Genomic DNA, 21,299 nt, shown 5'->3' with positions numbered 1-21,299 from the left:
AAATAAAATTTATCATCTACTCAATTTTGTGCTTATGCCGTCTGATAAGGAAGTTTGCTTTTACCAAACTACATTTTATGAGTCAAGAAAATGACACCTTAAGTTTAAAATAAGGTTCCCTCTTATAGTCAACACCTCAATCCTTCTTTGAAGGTGTCTGGAGTGTTCATCTACACAGACAGGCCTTTAATTTTAACGGTGTGGTCTTAATTCTGAAAGATTAGACTTTCACAGCCTGCACCGAGTTAAAGGTACTCCTTGCTTCACAGACTTGGTGGCAAACACAAAGATGTTTGAAGCTCCACTTTTATCCTGTTTTAATGAGTTACATAAGTGTGAAATTTACTGTCTAGCTGCTGTAAATTTCAAGGGTTCCTCCTGCTTACATCTAGCCAATATTAGCTCAGCAACAGGGCAGACTTATTGCACAAGGGCTGCAAGGATGACCCAAAAAATGTTACGGTGAGAGAAATATTTATTTTTATACAGCTACACCCCTAATTTTTTTTAATTAATTAATTTATTTATTTTTAGAGAGGGGAGAGAGACAGAGAGGGAGAGAGAGGAGAGAGAGACAGAGAGAGAGAAGGGGGGAGGAGCAGGAAGCATCAACTCCCATATGTGCCTTGACCAGGCAAGCCCAGGGTTTCGAACCGGCGACCTCAGCATTTCCAGGTCGACACTTTATTCACTGCGCCACCACAGGTCAGGCCTACACCCCTAATTTTACAAAGGACCGGAGGCAGCTTACAGGAGCACACAGAACAAAGAAAAAAAAAGAAGGCAGAGTTGGAAAAAACAAATATATAAAATGTAATTATTTGGAAAAATAGTATCCAGATATGCAGGTCCTACATGATTTCTAAAATTAAGTTACACAATCAGCCCTGAGCTTCTTGGCTGTTGAAGCCAGAAGGGAAACAATGCAAACTTTCCATTGTCCGTGAGAGAAAAGTGCACACCAGGTCCTCGGGAAAGACAGAGTTCTCGTGCTGTGTATCGCCTGGTGTGGCTTTATGCCTCCCCTAGTAGCTACCAGTTAGTGACGACCAACAGAAGCCCAGCAGAACACCGTCCTGTGGCCTGAAGTTTTGCTTCTTACCCTTGGGACCAGGACAGAGCAATTAATCCTCTCTCCAGGTGATCACACACACAGGGGAACTCGGATGCCAGACGACTCCTAATAAACATAGTCAGCTCAGACATCTTTTGTGAGCTCCAAACCTAGGTCACCATCCCCACCTGAATGGTCCACTAGCACTTCAAATTCAAAATGGTCCAATCCCCCAGTTATTACCCCATTTGGGTTGTACCCCAAATCTGTTTTCCCTTCTCCCTCCCCTCTCCCTCTCCCATTCTTGCTAATCATTTCCCGGAGCTCCCCACAGCGGACTCTCAGCCTTCCAGTCCTTCGCGTTTTACCGGTGAAACGTCCCAGGCTTGTCCCTGTCCTCCATCCCACAGCTCTGGACAGGCCTGACTGTGGTGTAGAGGTGTAACTCCATGTCCCTCTCCTGTCTCATTCCTCCCAGTATCACAAATTCTTCAGGCAAAAGTGATTTCTTTTTTTTTTTAAAGTGATTTCTAAAATGCAAACTGCATCATGTCACTGGCCTACTTAAGAAATTTGGTTGCAGAGATGTACATTTGTCTAATTGTTTGATTAATGTCTACTTCTTCCACTAGACTACACGCTTTCTGTGGGCAGGAATGGTAACTGTTTTGCTTAATGTGCACTTAGCGACCTGTATGTCACATACACGGGACCATGGGTGGGAGAGGAAATAAAAAGTCCTAGCCCCTTAGCTAGGCAAATAAACCTTTCCCAAGTGGACTCTCACTTTCTTTTGCAGAGTCCTTCTGTGTCCCTTCTGCTGTTTCCCATGAACCTTACGCTCCAAATGCACCTCCTAATCAGGTCATGTCCTGTCACACCCTCTTCCTTGCCTTCACCAGTTCTATACCTTCCACCTGGACTACCCTTCTCATAAGCATAGGTCTTCTTGCCGCACTCACTGACCCTGCTTGGTGCTCCCACAGTGCTGGGTAATCTGTACCCATGTCCCCTGGACCAGGGTCTAGAGAGGGCATAGGCCCTGCTAGATTCGTCGCTGTACTCCCTGGGGACAGTGCAGAGCCCAGCCCCCAGTTAGCAGCTCAGGGATGTGGGGAAAAGAATTACAGAATGACCTTGACTCTGGTTCCTGTCACAGGAACCCTGTGGTCTTGGTGGGGCTGAGGCATCGCTTGCCTGATGGGTAAAGAGGTCTCAGAGCATGATGCCAGGTGAGTGACACTGTCTGGGGAGTTCAGAGCTGCTCCTAGGAAATGCTCATTGAGTTGTTAGCATTCGCTCCTGGAGCTTTGGCCCAGCATTGCCAGGAAGGAGAAGTCTGCTGAGGGACCAATAAATGCAAGAGTCTGCAACCAGATTTGTAGGTGAGGGTCGCCTGGGGCAGGATTTAGCTGCAGAGAGCAGAGGAATCTCATCTTTAAGGAGACATGAACATTTTGGGCCTGTTGTCTTCTTACTGAAGGTGACATCCCCCTGGATCAGATATCTCGTCATAAAAACAGACAAAAGGACATTGGCATGGAGGGGAAAGATTCAGGGGAAATGTGACAATGGGGACTTTTACTACAAAGAGCTTGAAGAACAGCATCAGCCATGTCAGTCGACGTGGAAACAAGTACTAGTACCCAGTGCAGTGCGACTGCGGCGGGGCGGGCATAACATGTCCGCAGGAGTCGGAAGAGGCGAAGGCAGCAGGTCAGGAAATGTGACAAGTGGGCACATGACAGCAGAGCCTGGAGGGTGCATAAGAATTAGTGAGCAAATCCCACCCATTCAGGGCCCTGTTCTATCCCAACTCCGCCGAAGGCAGTGACTCTGTCACCCAGAGTCCTGTATAAAGGTCTGCACGGCAACAGGCACAGAGGGCGTGTTTCCCTGGAGCTACTCACCTTTTAAAAAATGACAATAATGAACATTTCACCTAATCTTTACAGAATAACTGAGGCAAAGTAACCTGCCCAAGGTCACATAACCTGTAAGTGGCACAATCGGGGTTTAGTACCCTAGCAGCCTCCAAAGCCCGGTTGTAGCCACCATACCCGTGGCCCACTGTGGGCTTGGTGTTCTCTGGCCTCAGTTCTGTTTGCCCTTGGGCATCTGCTGGTGAGCAAGAGAGGCCTTTGTAAAGGTGGAAGCTCTCAGGTTTTCCTGTTGGATGCTCCAAGCGCCAGCCATTTGAGACAAACTACTCCTAGGAGTAGGCAAGCCCGCTGGGATGGATGTTTCTGCACAGGCCCAACTCCAGGGCACTGAGCCATTGACATCAGCTTGTCCCGCCTCTTCCGGCAGGAAATGGCTGCCCACCCCACTTTCTGCAGCAGAGAGGAATAAGGCAAGGTGTATTGTCAATTCCCTCCTTCGTAGGGAGCGCTGATTTAGTTCTCTTGTTAGGGTGATCAACCCTTTTGTCTTCTAGGGGACACTTTAGGAGCTGAGGCTACCGGATAATAGTGACATTAATTCAGGAATGTCAGGCTGTGAGCATTCAAGCTTAGATCGAATTAGTAGAGTTTTCCATCTATGACCTAAAGGACAGTTAAATGCAGCTGCTTAAACCTATCAATGACTTTGTTACAAAAAGGCAAGGTTTACTCTCATATTATCTTCTTGACATATGGAATCAACTGAAAACACCATTATTAATGAGTTAGTCTTTGTTACCAGGTGAAGCTGGCAATTCCAAGGTTTTCTGGTATTTACAGAAATAAATGGATTTTGCCCACAGCACTGTGGGTATTGGCATAAAAATAAAATCTTCCATCAGATTCTTCTGCAACTTCCCTTGTTCTGCTGATCCACACTTAAATTATTAAATTCTATTTTCCTTCACAAATTTAATTTTTTTTTTTTGCAAGAGAGAGAAAGACAGGAAGGAAGAGAGATGAGAAGCATCAACTTGTAGTTGCATCACTAGTTGTTCACTGATTGCTTCTCATACGTGCCTTGATGGGGAGGGGGGCTCAGCTGAGCCAGTGACCCCTTGCTCAAGCCAGCTACCTTGGGTTCAAACCAGCGACCTCGGGTTCAAGTCAGTGACCCCCACTCTCAAGCTGGTGATCCTGTGCTCAAGCCAGATGAGCCATCGCTCAAGCTGGTGAACTCCGGGTTTCAAATCCCGGACTTCGGCATCCCAGGTTGATGCTCTATCCACTGTGCTACTACTCCCAGGAACAAATTAAAATTTTTTCAAAATTTTCTGTGCACATTTACTCTGAGCCTAAGAAAAAGAAAAGGTGTCCTCTCTTTATAGACATATATGTGGCTAATTTTAGAAGAATCATCTATCCAAACATTTTAAAAATGCCTACTATGTGCCAGGCTCCATGTTAGGAGAATACAAACATGAATAAAATATACAATAGTTCCACTTAGTGATACTCATCATCCAGTGAGGGGTCCGGAGTGGGTGAGGGTGTGGATGATAAAAAAATGGCAGAATGTTATGTTCACAGCAGCGTTAGCCAAAAGATGGAAATAGTCCAAGTGTCTACAGATAAATGGATAAACAAAATATACAAACAATGAAATATTATTCAGCCTTAAAAAGGCAGGAATTCCTGGCATAGGCTACAATACAGATGACCCTTGAAGACATTATGCTAAGTGTAATAAGCCTGTCACAAAAAGATGAACACGTCTGATTCCACCATAGCTAGAGTAGTCAAAGGCATGAGACAGAAAGTAAAATGGTGGTCGCTGGGGGCTGGAGGGAAGAGAACAGGGAGTTATTGTTTAATGTGTACAGAGTTTCAATTCTGCAAGACGATACAAGTTCTGGAGAGATGGATGGTGGTGATAATGGCACATGAATGTACTTAATGCCACTGAACTGCACACTTAAAAATGGTTAATGCAGCAAATTTTATGTTAATGTATATTTTTCCATAATTAAATTTTTTTTCTTTAAATCAAAAAAAGAGAAAAGAATGACAGACTGTCTATAATTGTGGAAGCTGAGCAATGGGTACTTGGCAGTTCATTTATTTTGCAAGAATTAGAAATTTTCTATAGTAAAAAGTAAAAAAGAAAAGCTCCTGTTCTCAAGGAACCCTGCCTAGTTTGGGGAACAAATAATGACAGAACAGCGTGACAACTGGCACAGCAGAGGGCTGGGTTTGCTATTTTTGGTAAAAGCATCTCTGAAAAACTTAAAACATGTTTTTGTTGTTGTTGTTGTTTTTTGGACAAAGACAGAGAGAGAAGAGAGTCAGAGAGAGGGACAAACAGACAAGAAGGGAGAGAGATGAAAAACACCAATTCTTTGTTGTGGCTCCTTAGTGGTTCAATGATTGCTTTCTCATATGTGCCTTGATCGGGGTGTGTGGGGGGAGCTACAGCAGAGTGAGTGACCCCATGCTCAAGCCACTGACCTTGGGCTTCAAGCCAGTGACCATGGGGTCATGTCTATGATCCCAAACTCAAGCCAGTGACCCCGCACTCAAGCTGGTGAGCTCGCGCTCAAGCTAGGTGAGCCCACGTTCGAGCCGGCAACCTCAGGGTTTCGAACCTGGGTCCTTTGCGTCCCAGACCGATGCCCTATCCATTGAGCCACTGCCTGGTCAGGCTAAAACATGTTTTTTAAACTTTGATCCATTTAAGGTAACAACATGGCAGGGAGAAAACATGCCTTGGTATCAGAGAGACCAGCACTTGATGCTTGCTTGCCCCTGACCACGTGACCGTACAAGCTACGTGACCTTAGGTGACTTGTCTGTCCTCATCTGTAACAATTACTCAGTGCTAGTCCATCTCACAGGATTGCTTGGAAGATTAAAACAGATTACAACAAGGAGATACCTCACATATATTTTCCACCAATAGTCGTTTTCTTGAGGATTAGACTGGGTTTTCTCAGGGGAACCCCCAGTGCAAAGCGAACATGCAGGAGGAAAGGGCCATGAGGGACAACAGTGTCAACTTGAAACACAAGGCCTTCTTCTTTCTTTCATGCTCTCTCTCTAGACCCCTCATGGTGTTTTTAAAATTGACTATGTAAAGAAAAACAAAAATTTAGATTATTAGCATGAGTTTTACTGTTCTGCTTTATATTGTGCAATGCCAGTTTTAAATGCTAACATATGTGGAGTCACATTCTGTAACGCGTATATGTGTTTGTATTTTGTTCTTACCAGACGGGAAATGCTGCATAAAAACCAACTCCACTGTTTTTCTTTCAGTTTTTGACTTGGGCCCATTCTCCTCACGTTCTCTACCTAGCTCACTGAGCGAAAGGACAAGGAGCTGGGGATGCCTGTCCCTTCCTCTCCCTCTATGTCACCATTTCCACAGTCAACGCCTGGCTAGTACGTGGAAGTAACGCAGTAACAAACGTGGTCATTCGTGTTTCTGAGAACACACTGCCTTCTTTGGGCATGGACGCAAGCTGTGGTTCTAGTCCCTTAGCCTCCTGGGGCTGTCGGCGCCCCACACAAGCTGTGGTTCTAGTCCCTTAGCCTCCTGGGGCTGTCGGCGCCCCACACAAGCTCTGGTTCTAGTCCCTTAGCCTCCTGGGGCTGTCGGTGCCCCACACAAGCTCTGGTTCTAGTCCCTTAGCCTCCTGGGGCTGTCGGCGCCCCACACACTCAGTGGGGGACATGAACATGTTCACCTTGCTAGACTCCCCCTCATCGTGCGTGCGGAGCACCCTGCCGTGGGGAACCTGGCAGCTGCGCTGGGACTGCAGAGGTCCGCAGAGGAGCACATTTACTTGTACCTCTTCCATGCATGCGTGAACTCCACTGTCCAACTGCACCTCACGTACCAAGTACAGGTTCACAGGTAAATTTGTTGAGACTTTCAGGATGTGACAGCAGAGCATTAAACTGTGTGCAGGGCCCCGTGGCTGCGCGGTCGCGCACTGGCAGGGCCCCGTGGCTGCGCGGCCGCGCACTGGCAGGGCCCTGTGCGCAGGGCCCCGTGGCTGCGCGGTCGCACACTGGCAGGGCCCCGTGGCTGCGCGGTCGCACACTGGCAGGGCCCCGTGGCTGCGCGGTCGCACACTGGCAGGGCCCTGTGCGCAGGGCCCCGTGGCTGCGCGGTCGCACACTGGCAGGGCCCTGTGCGCAGGGCCCCGTGGCTGCGCGGTCGCACACTGGCAGGGCCCCGTGGCTGCGCGGCCGCGCACTGGCAGGGCCCCGTGGCTGCGCGGTCGCACACTGGCAGGGCCCCGTGGCTGCGCGGCCGCGCACTGGCAGGGTCTGACCAGGTCTCACAGGCTGAATGCTCAGCAGGGACTCTGGCGCTTGGCTCGGCTTGCCATCCGACCCCACAGCTCAGAGCAGCTTCAGGGAGCTTGTGGGTTGATAGGAGTGGGTTTCTAAACTCTGGAGCACAACCCTAGGGCTCTTTGTGACCTTCCACGGCTGACTTTTCTTGCTTACGACATCTCACCCACCTTGTCCACACCTATTTGGTTTCAGAAATTCTGGAGTGCCAAGCGCTCCCTAACCTCTTTGCGCGCTCTCACTCCTCTGGCGTCTCTCTCGTGTTACCTCTGTGAAAACCTCGCCTGACGCCTTCAATGTCCCTACACCCAGTTCCTCCTCAATGTCCCTACACCAGCGTGTCCTTTGCCCAGCCACTGCAGGGAGAGACAGAGGGACAGTGGGACACACAGGGCTGGGTTCCAGTCCTACTGCCCCTGTGTGCGAGCGAGGCATCTCACATCCCGCAACACAGGGAAAGCCACCTGCCTCAGAGCACTGCTGGGTCACACAGGAGAGAACCGACGGAGAGGTCAGGAGTGCTCCACCTTGGCCGCGCACTGCAACCCCCAGGGGCCACTTGTGAAGTCCCCGGTGCCAGGGAGTTTCTAAAACTCCCCAGGTAACTCCAATGTGGTCAAGTCTGAGGACCGCTGGTGTAGGTAGAAGTGACTAGCATGGTGCCTACACAAATCAATATTCATTTTTTAAAAATTTCAGAATAAAGAAATAGAAGAAAGCTGCCAGGGAAGCCGGCCCCATTTATCACCAACAGTCCCAACCCCATTCCATTTTGTTTAAATACCTTAAAATTCCTAATAAAACACTCAAGTCATTCACCAAAGCGCAGCACAGCCAGGAACCTTGCTCGTTAGTGTGAAGGGTGCTTCCACAGCCTCCCCTGGGCAGCCAGTACTGCCCCACCGGCCACGTGAAAATCTCCCTCTGGCCTTCTCCTCTGGCCTCAGCACCACTCCCGGGACGGAGTCCGAAGGCCAGCCCCTTGCAGCGTTAGCTGGGGTGGCTGCAAGGAAACAGGGTGAGCTCCAGCCGACACAGAAAGGCTTAGCGTGGTGTCCAGCCTCGTGATGCCAGACCCTTACTGGGAGGCAGGACGGGAGAGAGCGAGGGTTGGGACAGCAGGATTAGATGACAGGAACTCCGGGTTAGCCGGAAGCGGGCAGGAGTTTCGGGAGAAGGCACCCAGAGTTAGCCGAGCACTTGCTCTGGGCCAACCTGCACCCCATGCTCACCAAACCCTCGCCAGAACCTGATGTTAATACATGGATCCCATTTTACAGATGAGGAAAGAAATCCCACACAGGTGAGTCCCAAGGCCCCAGAGCCAGTGGGTCTGAATGACTTCCACGTCCCAGTACTCTCTTCCCCCACTGTCAGAGGTACAACATCTACACTGGAGGACCGCCGGGGTGGATTTGGGAAGGTGGTTGCTTTATGGCCACAGTCTGATGCCTCTGGCAGGGCTGGACCAAGCCATGCTTTGGGCTGACAGGACCAAGGCAGCTTTCTGAACCATTTCTGTGGTAGCCCAGGCATGCCAGGGACAGACTCCCAGCCGGGCCCTTGTCACTGTAACAAGCTCTAAACAAAGAATCAATGTGTTATTGTGGAGCTGGCTCACTGTTCAGATGATTTAAGTCAGGGGAAATGTGGGTGCCTGACAAAAGCTACTCTGATGATTTGCAGGGGCAGGGACAGCCAGGCTGACAGTATTTGCCCATTCTGGCCAGCTGCTCCTGTATTGACAGAAGCCCCCACACACACTTGCTAGATTACAGTAAAGACATTCAAATCACAGGCGCGGCGGCCCACGCCTCGGCTCCTCTGTGCCAGCAGCCCCTTCCTTTTGCATTAACCGAGACACACAGGGAGAAGTCAGGAAATTCTGATTAACGCAGGGCGGGCAGAGGAGTGGGGAGGCCTGTGGAAGCCAAGGAGACACAATGAAGTGGCTCTTCATGCATACTAGCTTAAGATTTTCTTTCCATAAGAAATGCAGATGGGAGCCAGCTCTGCAGGGAATGCAGGTGCAGTGATTAAAACCAGCTACCTCACTGAGCGCCGACTCCGTGCTGGGTGGTTTTACATGCATTATCTCACTTGGTCTTCACGGCAGCCCTGGGGTTAGTGTTGTTAGGTTCTCCATTTTACAGACAAGGAAATCGAGGCTCCGAAAGGTGAAGTCACTGCCTGAGGTTGCAGAGGCCAGTGACAGAGCCAGTGTGCCACAGAGTCTCTCTGGCCTGGTGCTCAGGCCACTCACTATTATTATTATTTTTTTTTAATAATTTATTAGGATGCAGCATTTATTTATTTATTTAATTTCTTTTTACAGAGTCAGAGAGAGGGATAGATAGGGACAGACAGACAGGAATGGAGAGAGATGAGAAGCATCAATCATCAGTTTTTCAGTGCGACACCTTAGTTGTTCATTGATTGCTTTCTCATATGTGCCTTGACCACGGGCCTTCAGCAGACCAAGTAACTCCTTGCTCAAGCCAGCGACCTTGGGTCCAAGCTGGTGAGCTTTGCTCAAACCAGATGAGCCTGCGCTCAAGCTGGCGACCTTGGGGTCTCGAACCTGGGTCCTCCGCATCCCAGTCCTACGCTCTATCCACTGCGCCACCGCCTGGTCAGGCTGCCACTCACTATTCTTTCTCTTTGATTAAGAGAAACGGACACAAGGTAGTATTTGACTTATCAGCTGCCATCAGGGCTGCTCTAGCAATTCAAAGCGATGTCTCATGTGGCGTGATGGAGAGAGAGGCTCTGGAAAAGCGAGTGTGACTTCTGACTCCACTACGTGCTTGCAGAAGCCATCTCACCTCTTGCAGCCTCATTTTTCTCACTCATACGCTGGAAATAATAACCCCTGCATTGTGCTGTAAGCATTCAGTGCCATCAGGGGGCCGCGGCTGGCCCTAGGGGCGCTGACACGGGTGGCTGGCGGCCAGCCCCTGCCGCAGCACAGCCGCGGCCCCCTCCCCAGCACGGAAACCACTCAAATGCAGGAGACCCCAACACCAAACTCCTCCCGCTCAGCTGCCTCTGCTTTCCTTTTGCTCACTACCACCGATAGCCGGAGCATGGGTTTTGCCACAATGACTGCTGCATGCCAAAGTCCCAAGACAGGATGGGCCAAACTGGTTAGAGAGGAGTGAGAAGACTGAGAGAGCATATTGAAGAGAGGGTGGGTTTGGAGGACCTGGTGGACCCTGGGAGAAATGTAAACCTAAAGAGTGACCAGCAGGAGAAGAAGCGTTAGCTGTAGCAATGGGTTACGGGCCTTGTGGCTCCAAAGGCTGAAGGACACGGAGATAAAACGCAAGCACAGGTCAGTCTGCGTTGTGAGGAGAAGATGGACATGCTGCCCACAGTCCCCGGTGACATGGCTCTTTCCACACACTGATCACCCAGCTCACTCACTGGGCTCACTATGTATGATCACCTGTTCAGGGCCAATCTCCAGAGTCTGGACAGGGCTGGGTGCCCAGGAGGCTTCATTTTTAGTGATGAACAAACAGCTCTGTGAGGGGAAAGGGCACAAGGAGAAAAGTCAAAACATCCGACTTAGCCTTGATTCCCTTTCCCCGTCTAGGCCTCAGTTTCTTCATCTGTGAAATGGGAAGGTGCTGAGCTGGAAAATCTTTAGGTTCTTTCTAATGCTAACACTGTTGGTTCTAGATGCAGAAAGGGCCCTTCTTTACAAGGTCTCCCACAGCCCCTCACAGAGAAATGTGCCCCGATAAACAGCCCTCAGTGCAGGGCTGGGAACAGAGAATGAACTGTGTGGGAATGACAGGGCTTAGTGTGTCTGGAACATGGGGTAAGGCCCTAGACCTTCTGTGATCATTTTTTCATTCACCAAATGGAGGAGATACTTCCTACGTCACAGCTATGTGGGGATCAAGAGGTGACTCAGGTAAAGTGCTTAGCTCAGGGCTCGACTCCTAGAGAAGCTAAAAAGTACCAGTTTTCTACCCAAATAATGGCAGTTCTTTTCCAGTGGTTGAGTTCAAGCAGCCCCATTTCAGGGTGTGTGACACGCACCACCCACCCTGGACATAGCCTGGGTCAGCGGGGCCAAGACCGTGACTCAGAAAAAGGAGAAAAGGGACCACCGCACAGCTGCCTTCCACGGGGCCCCTGCCATGGGCCAGGTGGCAGGCACAGGACACCTGTGGTTGAAGGTTGGGTCGGTGTAATGACTCTCCTGAGAGGCTCTTGGTCTTCATCGTACAGAGGAAGGGGATGTGACTTGTCCAAGGCCACAGAGCTGGCAAGAGCCAGAGCTGTACTCGAGGTCAGTTCTGTCTGACCCCACAGACCAGGCAGGCTCCTGCCCCCACATCCCATAGAAGTCTGAGCATGCTCAGTTGCCCAAACACATTTTTCCTCTGGGTTTTCAGGAAATTCTAGACACAACAGATAATTACCCACAAAAAAATGTCCTTTTGCACATAATGCAGCCTCAGACCGAGGAGTCCAGTTTCTAGATCAGGAATTGCCAGGGGATTCCAAAGAGGTTCAGTTCGGCCCAGAGCTCTATGAATGAGGAAGCAGGGAGCCTCTGTGAGCCTCAGTTTCCTCATCTATAAACTGGGGTTATATATTACTTACTGCATATTGAGAGGTTTGAAATGACACAATATTGGTCAAGGGGCCGATACTGAGGTGCACACACCAGGTGCTCAGGGGAGGCTACTGTCATAACGGCTCTTTCAGATGCCCCTCGAGGGCAGGTGTTACATCTTGTTGGAACCCTCTGCCCCTATCATTCAACAAATCCCTGTGATTGACGTGCTGGGAGAGCCAGGGTGACTGTGTTGGGGTGGGGTGGCTCCGAAGGGAGCCCACAGGAGAAAGGTGACATGAAGACCGAGCTCCCAGGGGGCGCAGGCCCTTTCTAGGTGGGGAAGCAGAGGCAGGCATAGCAGAGAGGTGGAGCCGGGACGAGGCACAGCACAAGGAGCTGGTGTCCCTGGGATTCAAGGGGCACATCATGGATGGGGTGAGGGGGACAGAGATGCTGATTCTCTCCTTTCTTATCTGGGGGCATCTTCCCTGAGAGCCAGAGATCTGAGAAGCAGTGGACGCTGGACCCTTAGAATGCAGAAGTGCTGAGAAAGATGGAAAAAATAATGACTCAGCATGCGCTGGCAGCTTGCCCGAGTCACCGCCCAGCCCTGACAGAGCCCCCATGTCCGTGTCCGAGGAGCGAGCTGCACTCGCACGGAGACCTGCCCAAGGGGCTGCTGTACTCAGAGCCTCATCCTTGAACCCTGAACCCCGCCCCAGAGGCCGGGCCACTCCAGCAGCATTCACTCTGCCTCCCCTGGCTCCCGAGCCTGCAGATCCAAGAGGAGGGTGCACTTGGAGAGAAGCCCCCCCCCCCTCCCGTGTGACCCTGCGCTTCTTGCTTCTCGCCAGCCACAGCTCCTTGCTTCCCAGACCCCGGCGTTCCCCCATTCAGAGCCAGTACCGGTTCTCCAGCCGGCTCCGTGGGTGCCCTGCCTCTGCGCATGCTGTGCCCTCTGCCAAGGAGTCTTTCTCAGGCTCTGAAGTCCCCTCTTGTCTGTCAAGGATGCACTCAGGGCCAGCTGCCCTTGGCCACACCCTGCGCCTGCTCCCTGCCTCAGGCTGGGTGAGGTGGCCCTGCTCTGGGTCCCACAGCCCCTGTGCTCATCCCCACCACAGCACTGGCCGCCACTGACTGCACTGCTGGACTGCCCGCCGGTCCCTCTGCATGGTGGCCGCCGTGAGGGTCTGGGCAGGCACTCTGAGGCTGCTGAGTGGATTATTCACTGCAGATAAGGCAACAGGAACACTTCTGAGAACGAGGCCAACAGGGTGTAGAGCAGGGGTCCCCAAACTATGGCCCGCGGGCCACATGCGGCCCCCTAAGGCCATTTATCCGGCCCCCACTGCACTTCCGGAAGGGGCACCTCTTTCATTGGTGGTCAGTGAGAGGAGCATAGTTCCCATTGAAATACTGGTCAGTTGGTTGATTTAAATTTACTTGTTCTTTATTTTAAATATTGTATTTGTTCCTGTTTTGTTTTTTTTTTACTTTAAAATAAGATCTGTGCAATGTGCATAGGGATTTGTTCATAGTTTTTTTTATAGTCTGGCCCTCCAATGGTCTGAGGGACAGTGAACTGGCCCCCTGTGTAAAAAGTTTGGGGACCCCTGGTGTAGAGCAAGATCGATTGACTGAGGGTGTGAAGACCAGGGTTAGCGGGAAGGATGGAGGGAGGGAGGGAGGGAAGGAGGGAGGGAGGCGGAGGCCAGAGCACCATCTAATTAGACCACATGTGCAGAGCAGCATCTGGCTCAAAGCGCAGCAGTTTACACGGCTCCTGGAGTTGTCGTGGAGACAGCCACATGACCAGCCTGGAGCTGAGACTCAGGGGCAGCAATCCAGATGCACTCCTAACATATTCTGACAGAGAGCAGATGGGCAGCTATTTGCAGGGCCAAAAAATGCCAACTCTGCTCCCCTGCAGACCCGCATGCCCTCACTGATCATTTCCATCTTGTAAAGTCACTCTTAGCTGCCCTGGAACCGCCAGTTCCTCCCGTGTAGGAATCAGTGTGAAAGCGGCTATTTTCGTAGGTCCCCAACCATCACAGCTTCCGGCCTGCTCCCGTGGGTGAGGAAATGTCACCACCTTTAATGAAGGGGTCCTCGACGCTGGGCTCCACTGCCGCAAGGCTCTCCCCCACAACCCCCCAGCGCTTCCTCCATGAAAAGTGTCTCAAGTCCTCATCACTCTTTAGGCCACACGGAACAGACCCAGGCTAGGGAACAAGGCTGTGCCAGTGTGCGCAGGGCACCCGCTTTGCTGGCTGAGCTCCCGTTCTGCTGGGCACTCGCCTTGGGCGTGCATTTGGCCTCTCTAAGCTCAGCTTACTTTTCTGTGAAATGGACTTTGTCACACTTTTTCTCAGATTATAATGATTAAATAATTATGCAAGAGCCCTAGAAATGATAAAACTGTGTATAATTTTTAAAACTGGGATAAAAGTCCTTTATAAACCTCAAATAATCCAAGCAGAAAGCTCCTATCAGCTGAGTGGTTGGGAAAAGGACAACACCTTAGGTTCTGTATGAAACTATACCCTGCCTGCATGGCAAGTGTCTGTCATTAACGTCTTTGGTGAAGTGGGAGAACTCCAAGTGTCGGAGAATTGAGTTGGGTTTGAATTCTGGCTCTGATGCTTGCTAGCGGTGTGACCTTAAAATGTTCTACAGCCTCAAGTTCTTCATCTACAAAGTGGGAGCCATCGCTCTCACCTCCTATGAACTAATTCTGATGGTGAGGATTAACTGGGACAGTATGTGTAAACTGCCCAGCACACAGCAAGTACTCTACAATAAATGTTGGCTCCATTTCCCTTCTCCCCGGTCATTGAACCGAATCACGGGAGACAGAGGCTGAGAAGTGAAAAGCACAGGTTCTGGCAGAGTGGGCTGGACGCCAGCTTTCCTGGCTGTGTGGCCTTGGGGAAGGACTCGCCTGCCCTGAGCCTCAGTTTCCTCTTCTGGACAAGGGGGAGAAGAGGACTGACCTCGACATGTTGTTGTGTGGTTTAAAAGAAGCAATAAACATAAAGTAGTCCGCATCTGATGAAGAGCTGTCAGTATGCTCCTCCCTACCCGCCCTGAGAAACCAACAGGCTGGGGAAAGTGACACCTTTCATGTGGGCCTAGCCTAGGCCACAGGTGCCACACTCTCTCAAGAGAACTGAGTTTCGTTTTTGATGAAAGTAAATGGGAAGTAAAGTGAAGTGAGGACCCCGACCAGAGGTGCGTGTGGCTCCAGGGGCCCAGGACAGCCATGGTCCAGGCCCTGGGCCTGCAGCCTGAGTAGCAGGCAGCACAGGCTGGTCCAGGTGCAGGGAGGCTTATTTATAAAGCACGGCAGGGTTCCCGCTGCCGCTAGCTTGCCTGCCATCGCAGGTGTGGGGAAGGCCCAGCTAAAAATAATGCAAACGTGGGTTTGATGTCACCCAGCAGAGACTAATGATTGCTTTAAGTAAATATTAATTATAGGGGTTACCCAGATAGAGCACTGGAGTGGCACACATATTCCCACTTCCACCTATGTAGGTGGCGCGACCATGTGGAAAGACAATTCGTTACATGCTTCCACCGGGGAGTTATTTAATGGCTGGCAGACTCTAAATATGTGGGAATTCTTGGTTAAAATATTTTGGAAGTGCCTTTGTATGTGATATATAGGAGTTTCCTTATTTGAGAGATGATCTTCTCCATAACCAGTAGCTGATACAGTTCTATTAAACCCTTTAGGGCAATGATTGTCACAATGGTGTGCAGAACCCAGATTCTGTTCCAGCCCAGCCTAGTGGATGGCTGATCTTGGGCAAACATCCATGCCAGGGCATGGATGTGGGGGTCACCAGCCTGGGGAGGTGTTCTGGTTCTAGCGTTTACTAGCTGTGTCCCCTCAGGCATGGTACCTCCCTCTCTGAGTCACAGTTTCCTTACCAGTATGGAACACTATTTACTGGTCACTTTGATCAGTGGTTCCTACATCTCCTATCACAAGGAGACTCTCCTTGGAAGACTCTTTTTACTGAAGATTCTTGGATCATGGCTCAGACCTTTACAAAGCTGCTCAGATGAGTCTACTGCATTTGGGTAGAGGGTGGTGGTATTGGTAGAGAAGTAACAACAGTAACAGACACACATGCTGACCAAGTGCTATGTACCTCTCTAAGTGTTTTACATGTATCCACTCATTTAATCCTCATAACAACCTCGTGAGCTATATATTACTGCTGCCTCATTTTACAGTTGGGAAACTGAGGCACAGAAATGGGAGGTAACTTCTCTAGGTTCACACAGCAGAATTTGACCCAGGTGGTCTTGTTCAGTCTGGCACTATAAGTGCCATGAGGGCAGTGGCTCTGCGTGTCTTCTTCAGCACTGTGTCCCCAGCGCCTGGGGCAGAACCTTCAGGAGTAGGTGGTGGATGTGTTCGTCACACTGCCAGGTACTTCTACAGAGGCTGCTGTCTCACAGCATCCCGAGGAAGCTGGGCGCATACCAGCATTTGCAGAGGAAGAAACTGGACAGCACGTTCAGTGGCTTAAGGCCACTTCAACAGCGAGTGGTAGGACTGTGATCTGAGGCCAACCCTGGCTCACTCCTGCTCTAGCCTAGTGAGCAAGTTCCTGCTCCACAAGGCGAATGCAAAGATTAAATGGACATGAGACGCTCTTATAAACTAAATTGCTTTCAAACCCTTCTGATGGATTGCCTGTTTCTCCCAAAGCAGTTAGACAAGGGTACTCAGTGAGCATTTGTTGACTGAATGCAACCTCACATTGTTCTTAGAAAAGAGTAAGTTCTCAGAGGGGTCTTTGTGTCCTGGGTTATTTCACTTGGACATGTAGACAATAACGATACTACACGAGGCCAAGATGATCACTAGTCAGGGCCCCAGACTCTGACTTTCTAGAACCTGGGTTCATGACCTAGTTCCTAATCTCTGTGTCCAAGTCCCTACTGTGGCAGACAATGCCAAGAGAGGAGGGCAGGACTGCATCTGATCCAGCAGGACTTAGGACAAACTAAACCCAAGTAACCAAAGCCACCCTGACCTTGCTCTGCAGAAATACATTGAAAATCCCAACCTCTCTGGTTATAGTCACATAGTAAGTCTTCCAAAAGCTTGTGGAGGACAGTCGGGTTCCCAAGAAATGGCAGTCCCTCCCAACACTGTGGCTGGCAGGAGTCTTATGCTTGGGAATATCGAAGCACCATGACCACCCTTTCCTTCCTAATAATGATAACAGCAGCAGCAGCAACTATTGACCAAGTGCCCGCTATTCACAAACAGAATTCATTCTAGTTACTGATATATGCGTGACTAAATAGGAAGAAATATACTGAGATTCGCAACTCACTTTGAAATGTATCAAAAGATAAGATGCAGTGATCTATGGAGAAATGTGTGACAAAGCAAGCATAGTAAAATGTTAATGGCATCATCTAGATTGTAGGTATGCAGATGTTCACTGTGGAATTCTGTCAACTTTTCTGCATATTTGAAAACTTTCCTAACAAAATGTTGGGGAAAAAATGCACAGAGGGGACACGATATACCAGACGTCAGAAGGGCAAAGATAGTGGCATGATGTGCTACTCTACGATCAGCTAGTCTTGACAGGACACCAAGTATGGCATTGTGTTATCACATTTATTGCTGATGTAGTGATGGGAGGTATGTATTAAAGTGGGTCACCAATAAAAAATACTGAACTGTTTATTATATATCCTCCATGGGCACCGTGTACACACTGGAATAGTAATGACCAAGCCAGTCAGGGTGCCTTTCCTCCAAGGCTGTTGGGACATCACTCACACAAACAAACAAATATGTGACACGTGAGTGAAGGCATATACCCTCTTTTTACAGATCTGGAAATAAAGCTCTGAAAGGTCAAGCAACTTGCCCAAAAACCTTACAGCTAGCAGCTGGTGTGGGGGAGGGGGTTCATATCCACGCATGTCTGAGTCTGAGTTCTTTCCTGTCACCTGCCACCTTTCAAAAGGTTGCTAACTTCATCACAATCTCTTTTGCTCTTGAGACGAGCTACACAGAAAACTGACATCCTAAGATCATTTCTAGTTTCCTTCTAGTCATTTTAAACCTGCCCCCCATCGGACCGAGTCCCAGAACACCAGAAAACATCTGCTTCAATTCTCTTTACTTGAGACACCTTTCAGTTTCTAAGGTGGCTTCCCAATCTTCACCTCATTTAATCTTCACAAGACCCTGAAAGACAATCCGGGAATTCCTGTAGTTAGCTGCCCATTTGACCAGTGACAGGCTGTCTGTTTAGCCCTGCACGTTCGTCTGCCCCAGGGCTAGTGGGGGAGGCATAGAAAAGCTGCCCAATGAGAGCATTTGGACAACAGGGTTTTGAGTGGACACTTCCAGGCCTTTCATGGCCCACTTGGCTTGTCTGCCCGTCCAGGACCCCAGAGGCCTCCTGCCATAGCCTCTCCGCAAGGACCAAAGGGCTCTCCTTCTTGCTCTGGTGGCACACCAGGAGCCTCTTGCTTCCTGCTTCCTTTAGAAGGTAACTGCAGAGTGATTTGAGGCTCTGGCCAGAGGGATTGTCAAAAACCATTTCAAGAAGCCCTGGACAGAGCTGTTATTTAGGAATGATGAATGGGGAAGGCAAATTTCAGTAGAATTCATTTTATTAGCAATACCTACCCTGCTGTCAGGATACTCCCTCAAGAGCTTGTGATCTGAGCTACTCATGAGCAAAGTTATTTCGGGAGAAACACAAGATATGTGAGGTTGCCCTAGCTGGTTCCCAGGCCTCCCCGCCCTGGGCCGGCTCTCTCTACCCATTCCTGCTGTCGCACTGCCATGAGGGGTCTTCCTAACAGACCGCCTGATCACATCCTGCCTGCTTTACCGCACTGCTTGCTGCCTTTGTGAGGGCTCTGAGGATCTCAGTTGGCGGGCAAGCCCCCCAAAGTCCCTCAAGCCATAGCTCCTGACACTGCCCTGCAAACCGAGACTCAATCACTGCAAACTGCCTGTAGCTTCTCTCACATGACATTGTTTCAGAATCCCTGCTTTCCCCTTTGCCTGGAATGCCCTTGCCTCCCTTCTTCATCAGACTAACTCCTACTCATCTTACAAGGCCAAGCTCAGGTGTCATGGCTTTCCTGTCCCCTTGGCTGCCCCTCTCTGGGCCTTCCTCTGGGCTCCCTCGAGCCCACCTCCATCACATTACATACAGTTTCCTGCCTCCCCACCAACCTCCCCATGAGACACGAGTTCTTTAACGGAAGAAAGCACACTGTCTCATGCTCTACAATACGCTCACCGTGCTCACAGCCTAGCACATGGGTTGCACTGAATACCTGTGTGTTGAGTGAATGAATAAAAGAACAAATGAATGAATGAGATGTCTACAATCCTGTATAGAAGTCAGTCCCGTGAAATGAAGCTGCTTTCTGAAAAGTAAAAGAATACCAAGATAGTTCGAAACAGACCCACACTCTCAGAATTCTTCCTGAAGCAGACGGCGTCATGGCAAGGCTGCAATTATAGACGCACGCACACACGTACACGCACACATTGTTTAAAAAATTCATAGAATGTACTTAGCGCTGATTTTTTTTTTCCTTATTGGAAACCTGTTTACAATCTTGTCCATTGTCAGTCTTAAATGTCACTTTTCAGAAAGATGGCTGCTGCCAGGAGAAATTTATTTTCAAATTGAATCACAGCATGTTCATGCAGAGAAGCGCTTCTTTTGAATCTCTAAATTGGAGGGAATTCAGGGAAGAGAAAGCGAGGTGATTAGAATCTGCAGAGGCTGATTCAGGAGGAAAAATTATGAGGCTGAAATATGCATGGATGAGCTAAACAGCAGCTATTAGTGGTGGAGACGGCAGGACGGCAGCTACGGAGAAACCTACCAGGACAGGCAGGCTGCACAGAAAGAAGTGGGAACAGGAAGGGGTGGTGGGAGAATGCAATGGTGGGGGAAGCCCAGACAACAGGAAAGAAGACGTTACTGACCGCCCACCTGTGCCAGGTACGTGCAAGACGGCACGTCATTCAGCCTTTGCCCACTAGCTATCGTGATTCCTATTTCAAAGGTGAAAAGGCTGAGGTTCCGAGGTGTTAAGAGACCCAAGTGAGGAAGTGCTGGGTCAGGGTCTAGCAGCCACTGCACCACCAGTTAGTGACTAAGAAGAGGTTTGCAGTTGGCATCGCTGTCTCTGCTATTTACCAAAGCTGGGGTGATCAGGGGATCAGGGATGGCTTCCGGGAGGGGGAAATACTTGGGCTGAACCTGATCATGCTTCTCTGTGCCTGCTCAGAGCAGACCCCTGTCCCTGGGGTCTGTGAGGCAACTGCCCTCCTTGGCAGATTCTGAGCTCCTCAACCAGCGCGGCAGGACATCCTGGCTCTCATATCATGAGCCAAGCGATCCTGGACCAGCAGGGACCCGGCTGCCTCTCCAGGAAATGGAGCCGATGGCGCCACCCCTGTGGGGATGCTGTGAGGACTGAAGGTGTTGGCACGGTAGGAACTCACTGTGTACATCCCCCCGCCCTTTTGTCAACACAAACATTAAACACACTGTCAATCACTCCCTTGGCCTGGCAAGTGGGTGCCCGTCCTTTAGGACTCAACCGAAAGGACCGCCTTTGGGAAGCCTTTCCCAAACTTGCGAGGAAGGGTAGTCCTTACCTTGCATTAATTCAGCCACCAGCTGCTGAAAGCCTACGGGGGACTAGCCACTGGCTGCCACGGTCAGCTCCCCAAGGGCACTCAGCAGCCCCACCCTGAGTAACTACCAGCTGGGATAGCAGCGTTGCGGGAGAGGCTCCCGCTCAGCCAGAGCCTGTACAGAGCACCACGCCCCGGTCTGGTCTGGAGGCAGCAGACGGTTCCTGGGGAAGTGACACGTGAACTGAGAGGGAAAGGCAGGCAGGGGCCCCCCAGGCCTTGTCAGGATGGAAGAGTGCAAGGAGAACGAAGAGGAGGCCAGAGTGGCTGGAGCAGAGAGCAGAGTGGGGGGCGGGGCACAAGTCCAGGCTGGAGAGGAAGACTGGGCAGAGACCATGCAGGCCCTTTAGGCCCAGTTGTCCTAAAGCAATGGGGGAGCCCTAAGGCGCACGGGTAGGAGAAGTATTTGCACTCTGTAAGGATTATTCTGATATCTGTGAGGCCAGTGGTCTGCCCAGGGGGCACTGTGGAAGCAGGCTGCCCACCAAGACAGCTGCGGGGAAGCCAGGTGCGACGTGACAGAAGGGGGCAGGAACGGAAGGGAGGAAGCCAAGGGCTGCCTTAGGAGGTCAGAGTTGACGTGGACTGCTGCAGTGTGAAGCTGGCAGGCTGACCGCCCCGTCCCAAGCTGAGCACCCTGGAGAGGCAGGTGGGCCCAGGTGGAACTCATTCTGCAGGGCCCTCTCCTTCCTGAGTGTCCAG

At 50.4% G+C, this 21,299-nt stretch overlaps 1 protein-coding gene across 12 annotated transcripts in view; it reads right to left on the bottom strand.

The window, feature by feature from the left end:
• Positions 1 to 21,299, bottom strand: part of DENND1A (DENN domain containing 1A) — a 499,929-nt gene that overhangs the window by 67,452 nt on the left and 411,178 nt on the right. For 7 of the 12 annotated variants that reach the window (XM_066256260.1, XM_066256258.1, XM_066256259.1 and 4 more), the window contains one exon: positions 10,748 to 10,825. The exons of the other annotated variants lie outside the window; for them this stretch is intronic. In XM_066256260.1, coding sequence (XP_066112357.1) covers positions 10,748 to 10,825 — 78 coding nt within the window. The remainder of the gene's footprint in view (positions 1 to 10,747; positions 10,826 to 21,299) is intronic. 12 annotated transcript variants of the gene reach the window in all.

The sequence above is a fragment of the Saccopteryx bilineata genome, chromosome 2, assembly GCF_036850765.1.
Source record: "Saccopteryx bilineata isolate mSacBil1 chromosome 2, mSacBil1_pri_phased_curated, whole genome shotgun sequence".
In the NCBI taxonomy this organism is placed as follows: Eukaryota; Metazoa; Chordata; class Mammalia; order Chiroptera; family Emballonuridae; genus Saccopteryx; species Saccopteryx bilineata.
This window is presented reverse-complemented; position numbering and strand designations above follow the sequence as displayed.